The sequence below is a fragment of the Salmo trutta genome, chromosome 9, assembly GCF_901001165.1.
Source record: "Salmo trutta chromosome 9, fSalTru1.1, whole genome shotgun sequence".
Taxonomy (NCBI): Eukaryota; Metazoa; Chordata; class Actinopteri; order Salmoniformes; family Salmonidae; genus Salmo; species Salmo trutta.
Genome location: NC_042965.1, coordinates 12,113,277 through 12,130,099, shown reverse-complemented (window position 1 = coordinate 12,130,099; position 16,823 = coordinate 12,113,277). Strand labels below are relative to the sequence as shown.

At 44.4% G+C, this 16,823-nt stretch overlaps 1 protein-coding gene and 2 long non-coding RNA genes across 6 annotated transcripts; 1 reads left to right on the top strand and 2 right to left on the bottom strand.

The window, feature by feature from the left end:
- The first annotated feature begins 333 nt into the window (after positions 1-333).
- LOC115199894 (protein myomaker) lies at positions 334-4,049 on the top strand. Of its 2 annotated transcripts, XM_029762427.1 has the most exons (6): positions 334-632; positions 1,294-1,408; positions 1,612-1,760; positions 2,008-2,124; positions 2,310-2,450; positions 2,771-4,049. In XM_029762427.1, the coding sequence occupies exons 1-6, from the start codon at positions 498-500 to the stop codon at positions 3,314-3,316; spliced, it is 1,203 nt and encodes a 400-aa protein (XP_029618287.1). In that variant the 5' UTR covers positions 334-497; the 3' UTR covers positions 3,317-4,049. The 2 variants fall into 2 exon arrangements, with proteins under 2 accessions (XP_029618287.1, XP_029618289.1); XM_029762429.1 differs by lacking the exon at positions 2,310-2,450.
- A 1,204-nt stretch (positions 4,050-5,253) lies between these two features.
- Positions 5,254-7,173, bottom strand: LOC115199893 (uncharacterized). The gene is made up of 2 exons (XR_003879437.1): positions 6,321-7,173; positions 5,254-6,068 (listed from the first exon to the last, which is right to left on the bottom strand). It is a non-coding gene; the product is annotated as an uncharacterized LOC115199893 (long non-coding RNA).
- A 4,163-nt stretch (positions 7,174-11,336) lies between these two features.
- LOC115199892 (uncharacterized) lies at positions 11,337-16,820 on the bottom strand. Of its 3 annotated transcripts, XR_003879436.1 has the most exons (5): positions 16,445-16,820; positions 15,432-15,850; positions 15,032-15,161; positions 12,541-12,623; positions 11,337-12,133 (listed from the first exon to the last, which is right to left on the bottom strand). It is a non-coding gene; the product is annotated as an uncharacterized LOC115199892 (long non-coding RNA). The 3 variants fall into 3 exon arrangements; XR_003879435.1 differs by having other exon boundaries at positions 11,337-12,831; XR_003879434.1 differs by having other exon boundaries at positions 11,337-12,623.
- Between the last annotated feature and the right edge of the window lie 3 nt (positions 16,821-16,823).

Genomic DNA, 16,823 nt, shown 5'->3' with positions numbered 1-16,823 from the left:
AGTTTGTATTCTGAAAATTAGAACCTAACAACCTGAAACACGACACTTCACAAACATGCCACGATGTCATGGCATGCGACCACTCTCCCCTCCCAGCCGTGCCTGCCAGACCTGGTATGCAGACAGCTGTCCTACGACGACAGCGCACATGCACGCCTTCCTGGGGCAAATTAAAACTTTAAAGAGCTCCAACAGGACAGCTGTGTGTGAGAGTGTGTCTGTGGTGTGGTGTACATTTCCCTGTCCACTTACCAGCTCTCTCATTTCACTGGTAGAGGACTAAGGGACTCAAGGACATCTTCTCATCCAGAGCTGCCAGATAGCCACCATCCAGCGCTGCCAGATAGCCACAGAGGAGTACTACTGTAGACAGCCTGTATCAATATCAATTCAGCTGAGGTGTGATTCTTGCTGGTTGAAAACTCGGATCAGATCAACCTATCATCTGCACCAGATACCCAACACCCAGTGAGTTGGTGTGGCTGTAGTTAGCCACCATGGGAGCCTACATTGCCAAGATGCTGCTGCCCACCGTTAGTAGCCTGGTGTTCCTGCCTGCAGCCAGCGTGGCCACCAAGCGAGGCTTCCACATGGAGGCCATGGTCTACTTCTTCACCATGTTCTTCACCACGGTAAGAACCATGGCATGACGCTGAGATGTTGACAACGTGCATTACTGTATTATGGAGGCTGTCTGTGTGTTACTGACACTGCTTGTGAGTGGGGCTGTGTGTGTGTACTGTACTTGTGAGTGGGGCTGTGTGTGTGTACTGTACTTGTGAGTGGGGCTGTGTGTGTGTACTGTACTTGTGAGTGGGGCTGTGTGTGTGTACTGTACTTGTGAGTGGGGCTGTGTGTGTGTACTGTACTTGTGAGTGATTGTGTAGACAACTTCAAACAAGCTATGATTAGTACTGTAATACTGAAGAAAATGCATTGCACAGTGACCAGTGGAGGCTGCTGAGGGGAGGACGGCTCATAATAACAGCTGGAACGGAGCAGATGGAACGGCATCAAACCATGTGTTTGATGTATTTGATACCATTCCATCATTAAGCTCCAGCCATTACCACGAGCCCATCCTCCCCAATTAAGGTGCCACCAACCTCCTGTGGTACAGTCCCTTGTACAGTCATTTGAGTCATTTCTTAGGGGTGCTTCTGATTACAACCTAAAGTGTGTCTCTGCTAACCCACCAGAGACAGTATGTCCTATCAGAACTGAAACGAACAGAAAGGAAGTGACTGTGTAATACTGTTGTACTTGAAACCCATGGGATGTGTTTAACCCTAGATTTACCATGCGTGTGATGGGCCGGGCCTCTCCATCATATGTTTCATGAAGTATGAGATCCTGGAGTACTTCAGCGTGTACGGAACAGCCATCTCGATCTGGGTCACGCTGATAGGTGAGTGTAAACAGCACGCTGTTGTATCATGACATGGCTTACCCTCAGTGTGGCTTACCCTCAGTGTGTGTTAAGTGGCCTAAAACTATGTTCAGAGAGCTCGTGAGTTCTGCATTCAGTACCACTGAACAGTTGTTCGGAAGCATGTGCTGTGTCTGTCTCTCAGTCTCCTGTACGCACACGCACACACTCTCTTTCTCCAGCTTTAGGGGATTTTGATGAGCCAAAGCGTTCTACTCTGACCATGTTTGGGGTTTTGACCTGTGCTGTGAGGATCTACCAGGACCGCTGGGGCTATGGGATCTACTCTGGACCAATAGGATCAGCAGTATTCATAATCACTGTCAAATGGGTGTGTGAAGACAACTTACAATATGGCTATGACAAACACTGAGAACGATATGCCCTAATATGGTCATGTTTACAGTAATTTGATAAGATATCTCATAATCTCACCAATGTGAAATGTATACTTAAGTTCATAATTAGTTGAGGTACTAAAAAAAAAAAATGTAATGTACTGCCTAGCAACATTGCATTGATTATCTCTTCAACGAAACCTATTTTGTTCTAAATACATCCGGTGTATCATATTTCAGTTGCAGAAAATGAAAGAGATAAGGGGCCTCTACCCCGAGAAGAGCGTATACACCCAACAGGTGGGACCAGGATGCTGCTTCGGTGCCCTGGCTCTGATGCTCCGCTTCTACTTTGAGGTATCAGAACAACTCCATCTCCCTCCTTCCCCTCGCCATTCACAATCAAGGCAATAACTAGATGGTCAACTGCAAAACACTTTGTTGAGATCTGTGTTTGTGGGAACTGTTCTGTGGGAACAACATTGACATCAAAAAAAGTAAATTTATGGTGGGGGACCAATTGATTTCAATTTGTTTGTCAGGAGTGGGACTACGCCTATGTCCACAGTTTCTACCACCTGTCTATGGCTGTGTCCTTCGTGTTGCTGCTACCCAAAAAGAACCGCTATGCAGGGACAGATGGCAACCCTGCCAAGCTCAGCTGCTACACCCTCCTCTGCTGTGTATGTCACCCTTTTTATCTCAGCAATGGACAGGCTTTCAGTGCTATGAACATGTTGCATGAAGTACAGAACAAGTTCATTTAAGCTTGTTCAATGAAAAGTTGGATTCTGCCTATAACGTAGATAATCAGTCACAGCGACTACAATGGTGCTTGTACCAGAGCTGCCATGTCTTTTACAGTTGAACAAACATACTTGCTGAATTGCTAGTCAGAGAAGGTGCTGTAAGCTCCTATAGTCACATTTGTTTCAAAAAATGTTTGTTGTCTCTCCAACTCTCCTTACCAAGGTTTGTCAAACTTTTCTCTCTGTACTATCAGACACCTTTTCCTGCTTCTACGAAGGAGAAGAAGGACAAGAAGAAGACCCCGTCTCGAACCATTTGGACCATTCCCACTGAGCGGCCTTGGACACGGGCCTGCAGCTCACCAACTCTCCCTCTGTACAACCCACCTAGTACACCTGTTAAGAAAGCACTGGACATCAACACTACACCTGTTAAGAAAGCACTGGACATCAACACTACACCTGTTAAGAAAGAATTGGACATCAACACTACACCTGTTAAGAAAGCACTGGATTTCACTACGCCTGTTAAGAAAGGATGGGAGATCATCAGTACTACACCTGTTAAGAAAGCACTGGATTTCACTACGCCTGTTAAGAAAGGATGGGAGATCATCAGTACTACACCTGTTAAGAAAGGACTGGACAACAATACTAAAACTGTTAAGAGAGCACTGGACTTCAGCAGCACTAAACCAGTTGAGAAGGGACTGGACATCAGACTAGATATTAGCAGCACTAAACCTGTTCACAAAGGACTGGACATCAGCAAGCTCAAAGAACAGAATGGGTGGAAGTGACCCCACAAGACAGATAAACTTTTATGAGTCAGTTGGTCTTGGTGATGTCCAGAGAGAAAGCAAATAGAGAGAGAACAATGTCATACAATACAGGGTTACAGGAACACAGACATCATCCACGAAGGTCAAGCCCTGGCCTGTGCCCTCAGGGAGACAAAGAGTATGGCTGTCTCTTCTGTCTGTACAGAAAACAGGAGAGAAGCCCTTTACTTCAAAACATGAGGAGAGTGACAGGGAGAAGGGTTCCTGAGGCAAGCCAGTAAAACTGACTGGAAAATTTGTGAGTAGCACAGGCGGCAGACATTTTTTCTCTCCAAGATGAATAAATTGTCTTTCAAATGTTTCTCAGGAGGGACCTTTCGTCTGCTGCTCTCTCTCTCCGAGAAAGGAACTATGCAGTTAAATTCAGTTATGAAAATTACAAGATTGTAAAAGCACATTTTACTCGCTTTATATATCCCCTAGGTGCCAAACATGTCATCTGGTGCATCAGACTTTTGAGTGCAGCAGAATCCGGTCCAGACACTAGACTGTAAACCAACTGCGGCGTTTTAGAATGTTTACAATGAGGCGGCAGGTATTTAGTCCACTATATTGAGTGACCAAGCAACTTTGACTTTGTATCCTTACTTTTCAGCCTCACTCTCGCTTTTTACGATGAACTTTACATAATGCTTATTTATTCCAATGGGAAGGGCTTTATTTAACCGTGATGGTTTCACTATAATGTATGCCATTCTTTTGAAAATAAATATCTGAAAATAAATGGTTGATGTTTCCTTTGCTCTGATTGTGCATCCTTGTTTTAGGTATGGAATTCAGCAGACACCCCTCATGTGAAAATAACTAACTGTATCAGTGTCATTTTCTTTTGCACAAGAACAGCTCTTTCACCATTGATACACACCCTGACTGGCACATACTTAATTCAAGCAGCACTAATCCACTTAAAGCCCTTCACATCATAAAACTGCAAGAATTCTACATTTCCCTTCAGGAGGAAAAAGCGGGGTGCTTTAGCTGCACGTCACCTGTTCCGAACACTACCCAAAGATTACAAACGTGTTCTGCAAGTCTTAGACAAAACAGTCTCGAGCCAAACGTGAATGAAACTCCTCCGGTCCACCAATCATTTTTTGACTGGGGGCAAAGCCACCAGCTCCTGTGCCCAGAGAAAGGTGTTTTTGTCTGGGGTAGAACCTGGCGGCCACTGGGCTCTCCTGGCTGCATTTCCCATTCCTGACAGGACGGTAACCTTAAACTTTTATTGCGTGGGGGTGAAACACTTTTCAGCTCCTTTATGACCACTGTCTGTCCCAGACCACTTTGTTCAAGGGCTGCAGCCCACACATACTGTCTGAGGGAGCTGAACCAAGCACCAAGCCCCATCCCCACGTCGACATCGCATTGTGAGGCGGCGGTCGACCACGCTTTCCAAACGGAGCCACAACATCATCACCACATCTAATAATTGACATCAGTCTGGGCATGGGCTCCGTGGTCGTCTGCACAAACATTGGACAGACACCATTGAGAAGATTTGGGTGGTACCGGGCGTACTGTATGAACGTGTACTTTTAAACTAGCTTCTCTGCTACGCCACACTCCGCATGTGATTATGCCACTGCTCTCAATGACGTCTTATACATGCAAGGGGGGAGCTTGAGTAGAATTGGTACTGTACGTTCATTCTGATCACAAATGAATCCAAATTAAGTATGGTATGTTCAGTAATAGAAACGATAGCTGGTGTGGATGGAGTGCATGTGATCAGATGCTGCTGGGGTGTTTCCTACAGGGTTGAATGTCACAATCTCCTTATCAGCTGTTACTATAGCTGCTGTCAGAGCAGGGAGGGAGCAGCTGCTTCTCTCTCAAAACAACCCCCTCTCTTCTCCAGGCTCCACCATGCACAGTATGCTACAATACCCAACTGGTACACACTGTAAACCACTTTATTGCCACACATATTCAAATCTTTTAAACTCTAGATACATTTACAGTTTCAGGGTGAATTCAATCTATACACTTGTCTATAATCTTGATGCATATCTTTATTTTATTTGGCAGGGGAGAAAAAAACTCATTTTCAGGCAAATTTACATAGCTAAATAATCTTGTTAAAAATGAAGATTTACTGTAATGTTGAGAAAAAAAACGGTCCATGGCACAATACCATGAACCGTTCAACTAAATTATCAAGGGAACAGAACATATACAATAGAGCTACAGCTTGTACATCATTTCTATCTGTCATATCATTGAACTGCCTTCATCTAACTGGCCCACCTTTTCCTTTTTGTCATACGCCCTTTACATGTCTCCATTTGCCTGTCAATCATAGTTATGGACATAAACAATACAAAACAATCCCAGTAGAAAATCCTTGAGCCCTGACAATCTAGACTAATGGATAAATTACTGTAAAACCAAACAGGTGAGGTGGAACTAAGGAAAACTGGGCCTCTACTGACACCTGTTGGATTTGAGAACAGTATTGTGCCATGACAACCTCAAGCTACAGTACTATGGCCACACTCCACCATGTCACGCTAAGAGTAGTAAACACCATAGTGTTGCTGCTTATGTGGAATTCACTCCAAACCCCCCCAAACGTCCTACAGTGGTACAGCCTGTCCTTAGAGACCAGTGCAGACTGCTCCTGTTCCACTGTGCGGGTGGGGGCCAGACTGGACCCATCATACTGCAGAGGCTATCGCCGTTCAAGGGCCAATCGCACTGCTCGCTTCACCTGGCACAGCCAACACAGGAAGTGCACCTCTGCTTAGTATGAGAGACTCTTTCAATGCTCTCAACGGGTGGAGGACCCAACTAAAACAAATACGGATTAATGGTGAAGCATAAGTTGAGTGTTTTATGTGATTTTGTGAATAAGAGGTATGGAAAGAGAGTTTGAACTGAAGGGCTTTATTAAGTGACCTCACTAGATGAGGGTAGATGAGTTTGTCTGTCCCAGTGTCTGTGTGTTTTCCTGGTCTAGTACCTGCTGGTTGATCCTGACGATCTGCTTGTATACGTACTGCGGTGCCACACAGGCTTTAAGCGGCTCCGCCACCTAGTCAGACTGTTCCTCTGAGGATTGGCTGTCAGACTGGGTGTCTGTGTCATGTGACAGGGTCATCGTGTCAAGCCCACTGCAGATTCTGGGGAAACACATCTGAAATTAGCATCAACCACAGTTAGTTAGTACACTTTGGGACTGGTGTACACACCCATATTTGGCCTATGTAAGGAAGGACTACAAAGCACTTCCAATTGAGACTCTCTATTGAACAGGCTTCTTTTTAGTCCAGGAGAAGAGTTCATCTGGATCTGTGCAACTGCCCTTTTGACCATTTTCAGTCAAATAAATATGTAAAAAAAAAAACATAAAAGTAGATGTGCTTGATTTAGCTTTGATTCTGTACTTTGGGGGTTATTCCATTCTATTGTACCTGGAAAACTAAACCAGGTATTTATTTATCTTTCTGATTCAGGTCTGACCAGTTTTAGCCGTGGCAGGGAGGGGTTGTGGACAAACAGTGTTAGCCTAACCTAACTTTAGCACGGAGGATACAGTGTTTGCAGGCCTGGATGTTGTCCATCAGCTGGGCTTTAACCATTCTGGCCGTCTCACTGGACAGCACATCTGACACTGAGCAGCCTGGGAACAGACTCAGCAGCAGAGGGGCCACCTACACACACACACAAAATGGCTACACGGACTCAGAGTTGACCACAATCAGAGTTGACCACACTCAGAGCCCTACACACTTACGCACACTGACATGCCAACACATACAAACAAACACTCACTCCATCAATTGCTCACACATAATATGCACACACATTTACAGTACATTCGGAAAGTATTTAGACCCCTTGACTTTTTCCACATTTTGTTACGTTACAGACTTATTCTAAAATGGATTAAATTGTATTTTAATCCTCATCAATCTACACACAGTACCCCATAATGAAATATCAAATTAACATAAGTATTCAAACCCTTTACTCAGTACTTGGTTGAATTACCTTTGGCAGAGGTTACAGCCTTGAGTCATCTTGGGTATGATGCTACAAGCTTGGCACACCTGTATTTGGGGAGTTTCTCCCATTCTTCTCTGCAGATCCTCTGAAGCTCTGACAGGTTGGATGGGGAGCGTTGCTGCACAGCTATTTTCGATCCGGACTCTGGCTGGGCCACTCAAGGACATTCAGAGACTTGTCCCGAAGCCACTCCTGGTTTGTCTTGGCAGTGTGCTTACGGTCATTGTCCTGTTGGAAGACTTCGGCCCAGTCTGAGGTCCTGAGCGCTCCGGGGCAGATTTTCATCAAGGATCTCTCTGTACTTTGCTCTGTTCATCTTTCCTCGATCCTGACTAGTCTCCCAGTCCCTGCCGTTGAAAAACATCCCCACAGCATGATGCTGTCACCCCTATGCTTCACCGTAGGGATGGTGCCAGGTTTCTTCCAGACGTGACGCTTGGTTTCATCAGACCAGAGAAATTTGTTTTGCTAGCACAGACTGGAATATGTTCCGGGATTCATCCAATGGCATTGAGGAGTATACCACCTCAGTCATCGGCTTCATCAATAAGTGCATCGACGACGTCCTCCCCACAGTGACCGTAAGTACATTTCCCAACCAGAAGCCATGGATTACAGGCCACATCTGCACCAAGCTAAAGTATAGAGCTGCCGATTTCAAGGAGCGGGACACTAATCCGGACACATATAAGAAATCCTGCTATGCCCTCAGATGAACCATCAAACAGGCAAAGCGTCAATACAGGACTAAGATTGAATCCTACTACACCGGCTCTGACGCTCGTCAGACGTGGCAGGGCATGAAAAATATTACGGACTACAAAAGGGAAACATAGCCGCGAGCCGTCCAGTGATGCGAGCCTACCAGATGAGCGAAATGCCTTTGATGCTCGCTTCGAGGAAAGCAACACTGAAGCATGCATGACAGCACCAGCTGTTCCGGACAATTGTGTGATCACGCTCTCCATAGCCGATGTGAGCAAGAACTTTAAACAGGTCAACATTCAAAATTCACAGGACGTGTACTCAAAGCTTGCGCGGACCAACTGACAAAGTGTCTTCACTGACATTTTCAACCTCTCCCTGACCGAGTCTGTAATACCTACATGTTTCAAACAGACCACCATAGTCCCTGTGCCCAAGAAAGCGATGGTAACCTGCCTAAATGAATACCGCCCCGTAGCACTCATGACAGTAGCCATGAAGTACTTTGAAAGGCTGGTCATGGCTCACATCAACACCATCATGCTGGAAACACTAGGCCCACTCCAATTCACATACCGCCTCAACAGATCCACAGATGACGCAATCTCAATCGCACTCCACACTGCCCTTTTGCCTCTGTACAAAAGGAACACGTATGTGAGAATGCTGTTCATTGACTACAGCTCAGCGTTAAACAACATAGTGCCCACAAAACTCATTACTAAGCAAAGGACCCTGGGACTAAACACCTTCCTTTGCAACTGGATCCTGGACTTCCTGACAGGCCATCCCCAGGTGGTAAGGGTAGGCAACAACACATCTGCCACACTGATCCTCAACACTGGGGCCCCTCAGGGATGCGTGCTTAGTCCCCTCCTGTACTCCCCTGTTCACCCACGGCTGCGTGACCAAGCACGACTCCAACACCATCATTAAGTTTGCTGACGACAAGAGTGGTAGGCCTGATCACCAACAACGATGAGACAGCCTATAGGGAGGTCAGAGACACTGCCAGGACAACAACCTCTCCCTCAATGTGAGCAAGACAAAGGAGCTGATAGTGGACTATAGGAAAAGGAGGGCTGAGAGTCTTTAGGTGCCTTTTGGCAAACTCCAAGCGGGCTGTCATGTGCCTTTTACTGAGGAGTGGCTTCCATCTGGCCACTCTACCATAAAGGCCTGATTGGTTGTGTGCTGCAGAGATGGTTGTCCATCTGGAAGGTTCTCCCATCTCCACAGAGGAACTCTGGAGTTCTGTCAGTGACCATCGGGTTCTTGGTCACCTCCCTCACCAAGGCCCTTCTCCCCCGATTGCTCAGATTGACCAGGCGGCCAGCTCTAGGAAGAGTCTTGCTGGTTCCAAACTTCTTCCATTTAAGAATGATGGAGGCCACTGTGTTCTTGGGGACTTTCAATGCTATAAATGTTTTGGTACACTTCCCCAGATCTGTGCCTCGACACAATCCTGTCTCGGAGCTCTACGGACAATTCCTTCGACCTCATGGCTTTGTTTTTGCCCTGACATGCACTGTCAACTGTGGGACCTTATATAGAATCATGTCCAATCAATTGAATTTACCACAGGTGGACTCCAATCAAGTTGAAGAAACATCTCAAAGATGATCAATGGAAACAGGATGAACCTGAGCTCAATTTCAAGTCTCATAGCAAAGGGTCTGAAAACTTATGTAAATAAGGTATTTCTGTTTTCATTTTTTATACATTTTCAAACATTTCTAATAACCTGTTTTTGTTTTGTCATTATGGGGTATTGAGTGTAGATTGATGAGGATTTTCAATTTTTTTATCAATTTTAGAATAAGGCTGTAATGTAACAAAATGTGGAAATGTCTGAATACTTTCGGAATGCACTGTACATACAGTTCCAGTCCAAAATTTGGACACACCTACTCATTCAAGGGTTTTTCTTTATTTTTTGCTATTTTCTACAATGTAGAATAATAGTGAAGACATCAAAACTATGAAATAAGTTTACCAAATAAGTAAACAAATCAGAATAGTTTTTTATATTTTAGATTCTTCAAAGTAGCCACCCTTTGCCTTGATGACAGCTTTGCACACTCTTGGCATTCTCTCAACCAGCTTCATGAGGAATGCTTTCCAACAGTCTCGAAGGAGTTCCCACATATGCTGATGCAGCACTCCATCACTATCCTTGGTCAAATAGCCCTTTCACACCCTGGAGGTGTGTTTTGGATCATTGTCCTGTTGAAAAACAAATTATAGTCCCACTAAGCGCAAACCAGATGGGATGGCGTATCGCTGCAGAATGCTTTGGTAGCCGTGCTGGTTAAGTGTGCCTTGAATTCTAAATAAATCACAGACAGTGTCACCAGCAAACCACACATGCAGAGATCATCCGTTCCCCTACTCTGCGTCTCACAAAGACACGGCGGTTGAAACCAAAAATCTCACATTTTGACTCATCAGACCAAAAGGACAGATGTCCACCGGTCTAATGTCCATTGCTCGTGTTTCTTGGCCCAAGCAAGTCTCTTTTTCTTATTGGTGTCCTTTAGTAGGGGTTTCTTTGCAGCAATTCGACCACGAAGGCCTGATTCACGCAATCTCCTCTGAACAGTTGCTGTTGAGATGTGTCTGTTACTTGAACTCTGAAGCATGTATTTGGGCTGCAATCGGAGGTGCTCTAATGAACTTATCCTCTGCAGCAAAAAATAAAATGATGGCCTGTCGTTTCTCTTTGCTTATTTGAGCTGTTCTTGACATAATATAAACTTGGTCATTTACCAAATAGGGCTACCTTCTGTATACCCCCCCACCTTGTCACAACACAACTGATTGGCTCAAACACATTAAGAAGGAAAGAAATTCCACAAATTAACTTTTAATAAGGCACACCTGTTCATTGAAATGCATTCCAGGTGACCACCTCATGAAGCTGGTTGAGAGAATGCCAAGAGTGTGCAAAGCTGTCATTAAGGCAAAGGGTGGCTACTTTGAAGAATCTCAAATATAAAATATATTTTGATTTGTTTAACACTTTTTTGGTTACTACATGATTCCATATGTGTTATTTCATAGTTTTGATGTCTTCACTATTATTCTACAATGTAGAAAATAGTAAAAATAAAGAAAAACCCTGGAATGAGTAGGTGTGTCCAAACTTTTGACTGGTACTGTATATATCTACCTCTATCGATCCAGTATCCCTGCACATTGTTAATATGGTATTGGCACTGACCCTTTATATAGTATGCTTACTTACTTTATTGTGTTCTTCTTATTTGTTATGTTTATATCTCGTTTCTTTTTGTTCTACCATGTTATTTGTTGTATTACATTGTTATTGATTACTGCTTTGTTGGTTGCAAGAAAGACATTTCACTGTACCTGTCCATGTGACATTAAAACTGGAAACACACACATGCAGACAGAGGGACAGATTTACTACAGTAGTCAGTTCTGCACCAAGTGAGAGTTTCACACCACTTTATGAAACATGTATTACATAAAATGAAATGTGCGTTAAAAGAAAGAATAACCTGTTCACATACTTATAAGAAACATGTTTTTTCCCCCCCAATCTGCATTGGAAACAAGTGGTGAGAGCTTAGTACTTGCATAACTAGGGTCCTTAGTCCACATTAGGCCCTAGCTATAACAGCTCAGTATTATGGATAGAGTGGATGAGACACACAGTACAGGCGTTGAGGGTCTTGCCTGATCATTAGTGGGGTCCAGGAGAAGGGTACTGATGGCATCCTGCTTGGCCCCCTCCACGTTGGGCACTTTACGGTGGGGCTTTGGCCCAGTTCTCATAATACTGGCTGACTCCAGGGTTCTACTTGATGGCCTCAGAGAACTTGTCAGAGCTGCCTCATGGTACTTCCTGCGGTGAAGACAATACACAGTGTTGTGGATGACAGACTCAGACTCACCAGTCCTGGTAGCAGTGTGTGCCCAGGGTGTTGTGGATGACAGCGAGGCGGATCCAGATGGCCTGGTCATCAGGCGACATCTCCTCCGCCTGCTGGTTGTCAGCCAGGGCAAACTCCCACTCGTCCTGCTGGAAGAAACAGTCTGCACAAAGCACAACCACCTCTGTAAATATCAGAGGTGATATCTACTGTCGACTCAGATGCACTCCTTCCTGAAATTGGATATAATGGATATAGGTACTGACTTTATGCATTGATGTATTCAAGGTCTGTGAGGTGATATGAAATCAAAACTCCAGCAACTTTAAACACATCCTCTCTTGATCTCAGAGACTCCTGCCCACCATCCATATTCACACACTATTTCCTTTTCACAGAGCCAGACATCAATTGCACCTTCTTCAAGAGGGAGCCCACAACCTCTCTCATTTTACCTCAGCCAAACTCACCCCTTTCGCCTCCACTTCCTCACACCCCCTTAAACATACCTCCCTTCCCTCATCTCTCCTCTTCTTTTGTCTCCCGTCCTCTTCTTTCCCCTCCCCTCACCTCCTCTGTTAATGTGGAGACCGCTTTCCTCCTTCTGCTCCTGGACGGCCTTGCTGAGCAGCATGGCTTCCTCGGCGTAGAAGCTATGGGAAGAAGCACGGCACGGCAAAGTCGTTAAAGGTGAGCACCAGCTGGGGCTGGGCCGCCTCCTGCACGGCCCTCGGTTTGTCCTGGGTGTGTCCGCTCGGCTCCGCCCCCTGGACTCAAGCCCTCACTCAGCTCCACAGCCAGGACCAGGTCCTCAATGACAGAAGTGAAGTATTTCAGCCTACGGTACATAATACCCCTATGCTGCAAAATACTACATATTAGTGGATAATAGACAGTATGGAGCATATCACAGCAACACAATATAGATTATGTATCCTCATTTGTTTACTGTAGGTTGGTAGATGAGAATCAGTCTGAAAACGTGTCAACATTATCAAGCTTCTAACAATAATATTATGAACACCTGCTCTTTCCATGACATAGACTGACCAGGTGCATCCAGGTGAAAGCTATGATCCCTTATTGATGACACTTGTTAAATCCACTTCAATCAGTGTAGATGAAGGGGAGGAGACAGGTTAAAGAAGGATTGCTAAGCCTTGAGACAATTCAGACATGGATTGTGTATGTGTGCCATTCAGACGGTGAATGGGCAAGACAAAATATTTAAGTGCCTTTGAACGAGGTATGGAAGTAGGTGGCTTTTCACGCCCAAAGGTTTCCCCGTGTGTATCAAGAATGGTCCACCACCCAAAGGACATCCAGCCAACTTGACACAACTGTAGGAAGCATTGGAGTCAACATGGGCAGCGTCCCTGTGGAACGCTTTCGACACGTTGTAGTCCATGCCCTGACGAATTGAGGCTGTTCTGAGGGAAAAAGGGAGGGGGGGGGGGGGGTGGTTCAACTCAATATTATGATTGTGTTCTTAATGTTTTGTGCACTCAGTGTATATCTCTTCATTGGTAGAGGAGAATGGTCTGGTAAAATGGGATCAACCAGGCATGTATCCCCTAAACCACAGGCCTAATCAACACTCTTGCTTGCTGTATCAGAACCTTGACACGTACAGATAAATACTCTGTCAACAATATCAAGATTCTAGCTTCTAACAATAACATTATGACCACCTGCTGTACCAGTACCCCCCTGTATATAGTCTCACTATTGTTATTTTACTGCTGCTCTTTAATTACTTGGTACTTCTATTTCTTATTCTTTTTTTTATTTTTATTAAAGTGCATTGTTGGTTAGGGGCATGTAAGTAGTAATTTCACTGTAAGGTTGTATTCGGCGCATGAGACTAATACAATTTGATTTGATTTGCTGTCAACACCTGAAGAGGTAGTGCTGCTCAAATCAAATATATTTATAAAACTCTTTTAACTTCAGAAAAGTGCCTATACAGAAACCCAGCCTAAAACCCCAAGCAATGCAGATTTAAAGGTGCAGTGGCTAGGAAAAACTCTCTAGAAAGGCAGGCATCTAGGAAGAAACCTAGAGAGGAACCAGACTATGTGGGGTGGCCAGTCCTCTTCTGGCTGTGCAAGGTGGAGATTATAAGAGTGCATCGCTATTAAGGCCAGATCGTTCTTCAGTCTCAGTGCAATGCTCCAGGGCCATGTTGACCTTGGAGAGGGCCTCCGTGAGCTTCCCTGCCAGGGCCCTGCTGATGGCCTGCTGCCTGGCCCTCTCACTGGCCTCCTCTAGCCCAGCAGGGCACCTGCCTCTAGGCACGATGGACTGAGGGCCAAGGCTGACCTCAGATCACAGTAGCACAGTGTTACCTGTATGGAGAAGAGTCCTGGTAATTGCCAGGGACCTTACGATAAGATATTATCACGATACTTAGTGTCGATAAGGTATGTATTACGATGTTCACGATTCTATATGTATTGCGATTCCATACTGATATTTTATTGCGATTTTATGTTCCAAACATTTTGCTCACTTTATGTCTGCTGCAGAGAGACAAGATAAAACAATTTTTGATCAGTCAGAGAAATAAATGTGCTGAAAACATGTTGGCTCACTATTTAAAAAGAAGATGGAGAACATGCTATAGGATGAAAAACACTTATGTTTTGGAAGAGGTACAGCTGACTAGCGCTAGTTAACGCTATCTATGGTAGCAATTTTTGGGAGCCAAATATCTATATATCGTCCAAAAATAATATTGCGATATGTAACTGTATTGATTTTTTCCCCAGATCACTAATGAAGAATGGTGCTGTCATTACATTAGAATGCGTGTAAATTTGACTTTTTAAATAATTTTTATAGGTAGTCACTAGATGGTCTGAGAGGACAAAAGTGGAAATGATGTCACAAGTATCGAGCTAGTACATAAGCTATTTTTCCCAAAGGTTACAGTTCATAAGGTTAGTGGTTGAAATTGCATTTGGTGCTAGAAATCGTCACACCTGCGTTCTTCATAGCATTGTCATATATTGCCAAGCGTTAACGCCGAGGTAACGGAGTGTGAGAGGGTACTACTGACCTGGTTGAGCTGTTTGTGGAGCCGTGCTCTGAGGGTGAGCAGATCTGCGGTCTCAGAGTCTACCTCTAGCCAGTTACCGACCAGCCTCAGACAGTCAGTATAACGGCCCAGGGCCGTCAGACATGCCAGGCTAAAACAGCAACAAAGGGAGACACTTCAGCGGTTCACACCCATGAAACATTTTTTTTTAAATCTTAGGTGAATAGCACCATCTGTTGGCTGTGCAAGGAATGTCTGTCTGTAGAAATGGCTGAGGTCAAAGGATTTCACATGCCCTCCTTAGGCTGATAACATTTGGATAAAGCCAAAGAAAGTGTTTGTATATAGTGGAAACAGTAACAACTATATTCATTTTCATGCACATAGGTCTCTATGTGAACACCTCAAATTTCCCACTGACCTCCTCATGTGATATGACCAGCAGTAAGGCCTTGGCAAACAACTCCAGAGCATCCAGGAACATCCCTTGTGGAGTGGACATAACTCAATATTATCTCTCTTCTCTAAACAAGACAATTACAACCGTTTTCAGATGAGATCTATAAAAAGGGTGCTATCAGATAGGCCTACATCATTTTACAAAGTGGAAGCAAGAGGTACTTCAATAGTGCTGGGTGCGTGCTTGACTGTGTAGGGGTGATCATTATGTCTGAATTGTTTCCCAGACTGTTCTAAGAAGATCACAGCCATAACACAGCAGGCCAGAGGTTTGTGGAGGGCCTTAGCCTGAGGCTCCAGGAGGCAGGCATGTCTGCAGCTGATGGCTGTAGACTGGAAGTCACACATCTGTAGATAAGCCTCCACCTGGGTCACATAGAGCTGGAAGTCAGAACACATGAAAACTTCAGACAATTACTTTATACAAATTAGACTATATTTATGTGGTTCTGTACCTGTTTCAGCTGAATATATATATTTTTTTAACCAGGCAAGTCAGTTAGAACAAATTCTTATTTACAATGACGGCCTACACCGGCCAAACCCAGACAACAATAGGCCAATTGTGCACCGCCCTACAGCGCTCCCAATCACATCCGGTTGTGATACAGCCTGGACTTGAACCAGGGTGTCTGTAGTGACGCCTCTAGCATTGAGATGCCGTGCCTTGGACGGCGCCACTCAGGAGCCCAAATATTGCTGGCTTTGGCGAAGCAAGTCACAGGCTTTGAAAATTGATACTGCTATTGGCATTGCCTCTTCTCCATAGCTGCAAATTGCTAAATCTAGGTGAGTGCCCCTTTAGGTAAACTCAACTCATCTTCAGAAATCATATTGTGATTGAAGTAGCTAATATACATTAATGTCAAAGCCACATCATCCTGTTGACATGTCAAACTCGATGTTCAATGGCAGCCTTTCAACTTAACCCAATAAGCATTTTATTTTTATGCCGTGTTTCCAAAGGTATCTCACCTGCCTCCACTAGTAAGGCACATACAGATGTTGATCATTTTAAAAATATTTTTTATTTAACCTTTATTTAACTAGGCAAGTCGGTTAAAGTCGTATTTTACAATGACGGCCTAAATGCACCAATACACATCCTTAAAGCTATATACTGGATTCTGTCCAGCCTCTGAAGCAAAGTCTTCGGCGATGTTTATAAACTATACACCCGTAATCAAGTGTTGTCCTGATCAAAGCTCTATAAATATCCATCAACGATTGTCTATCAGCACCCCATTCACCAACTTCTTGTACTTTGTTTGAAAATATGATTACATTATCTTTATACGGAACGGCAACAACTTTAATTTCGGTTCCATAAACGGAACCGGAAATATGAATTTAT

Coding starts and splice junctions, on each gene's coding strand:
- LOC115199894 (XM_029762427.1), top strand. CDS start 498: ATGGGAGCCTACATTGCCAAGATGCTGCTGCCCACCGTTAGTAGCCTG. Junction 1,409..1,611: donor GATCTGGGTCACGCTGATAG/GTGAGTGTAAAC, acceptor CTCTTTCTCCAG/CTTTAGGGGATTTTGATGAG. Junction 2,451..2,770: donor GCTACACCCTCCTCTGCTGT/GTATGTCACCCT, acceptor CTGTACTATCAG/ACACCTTTTCCTGCTTCTAC.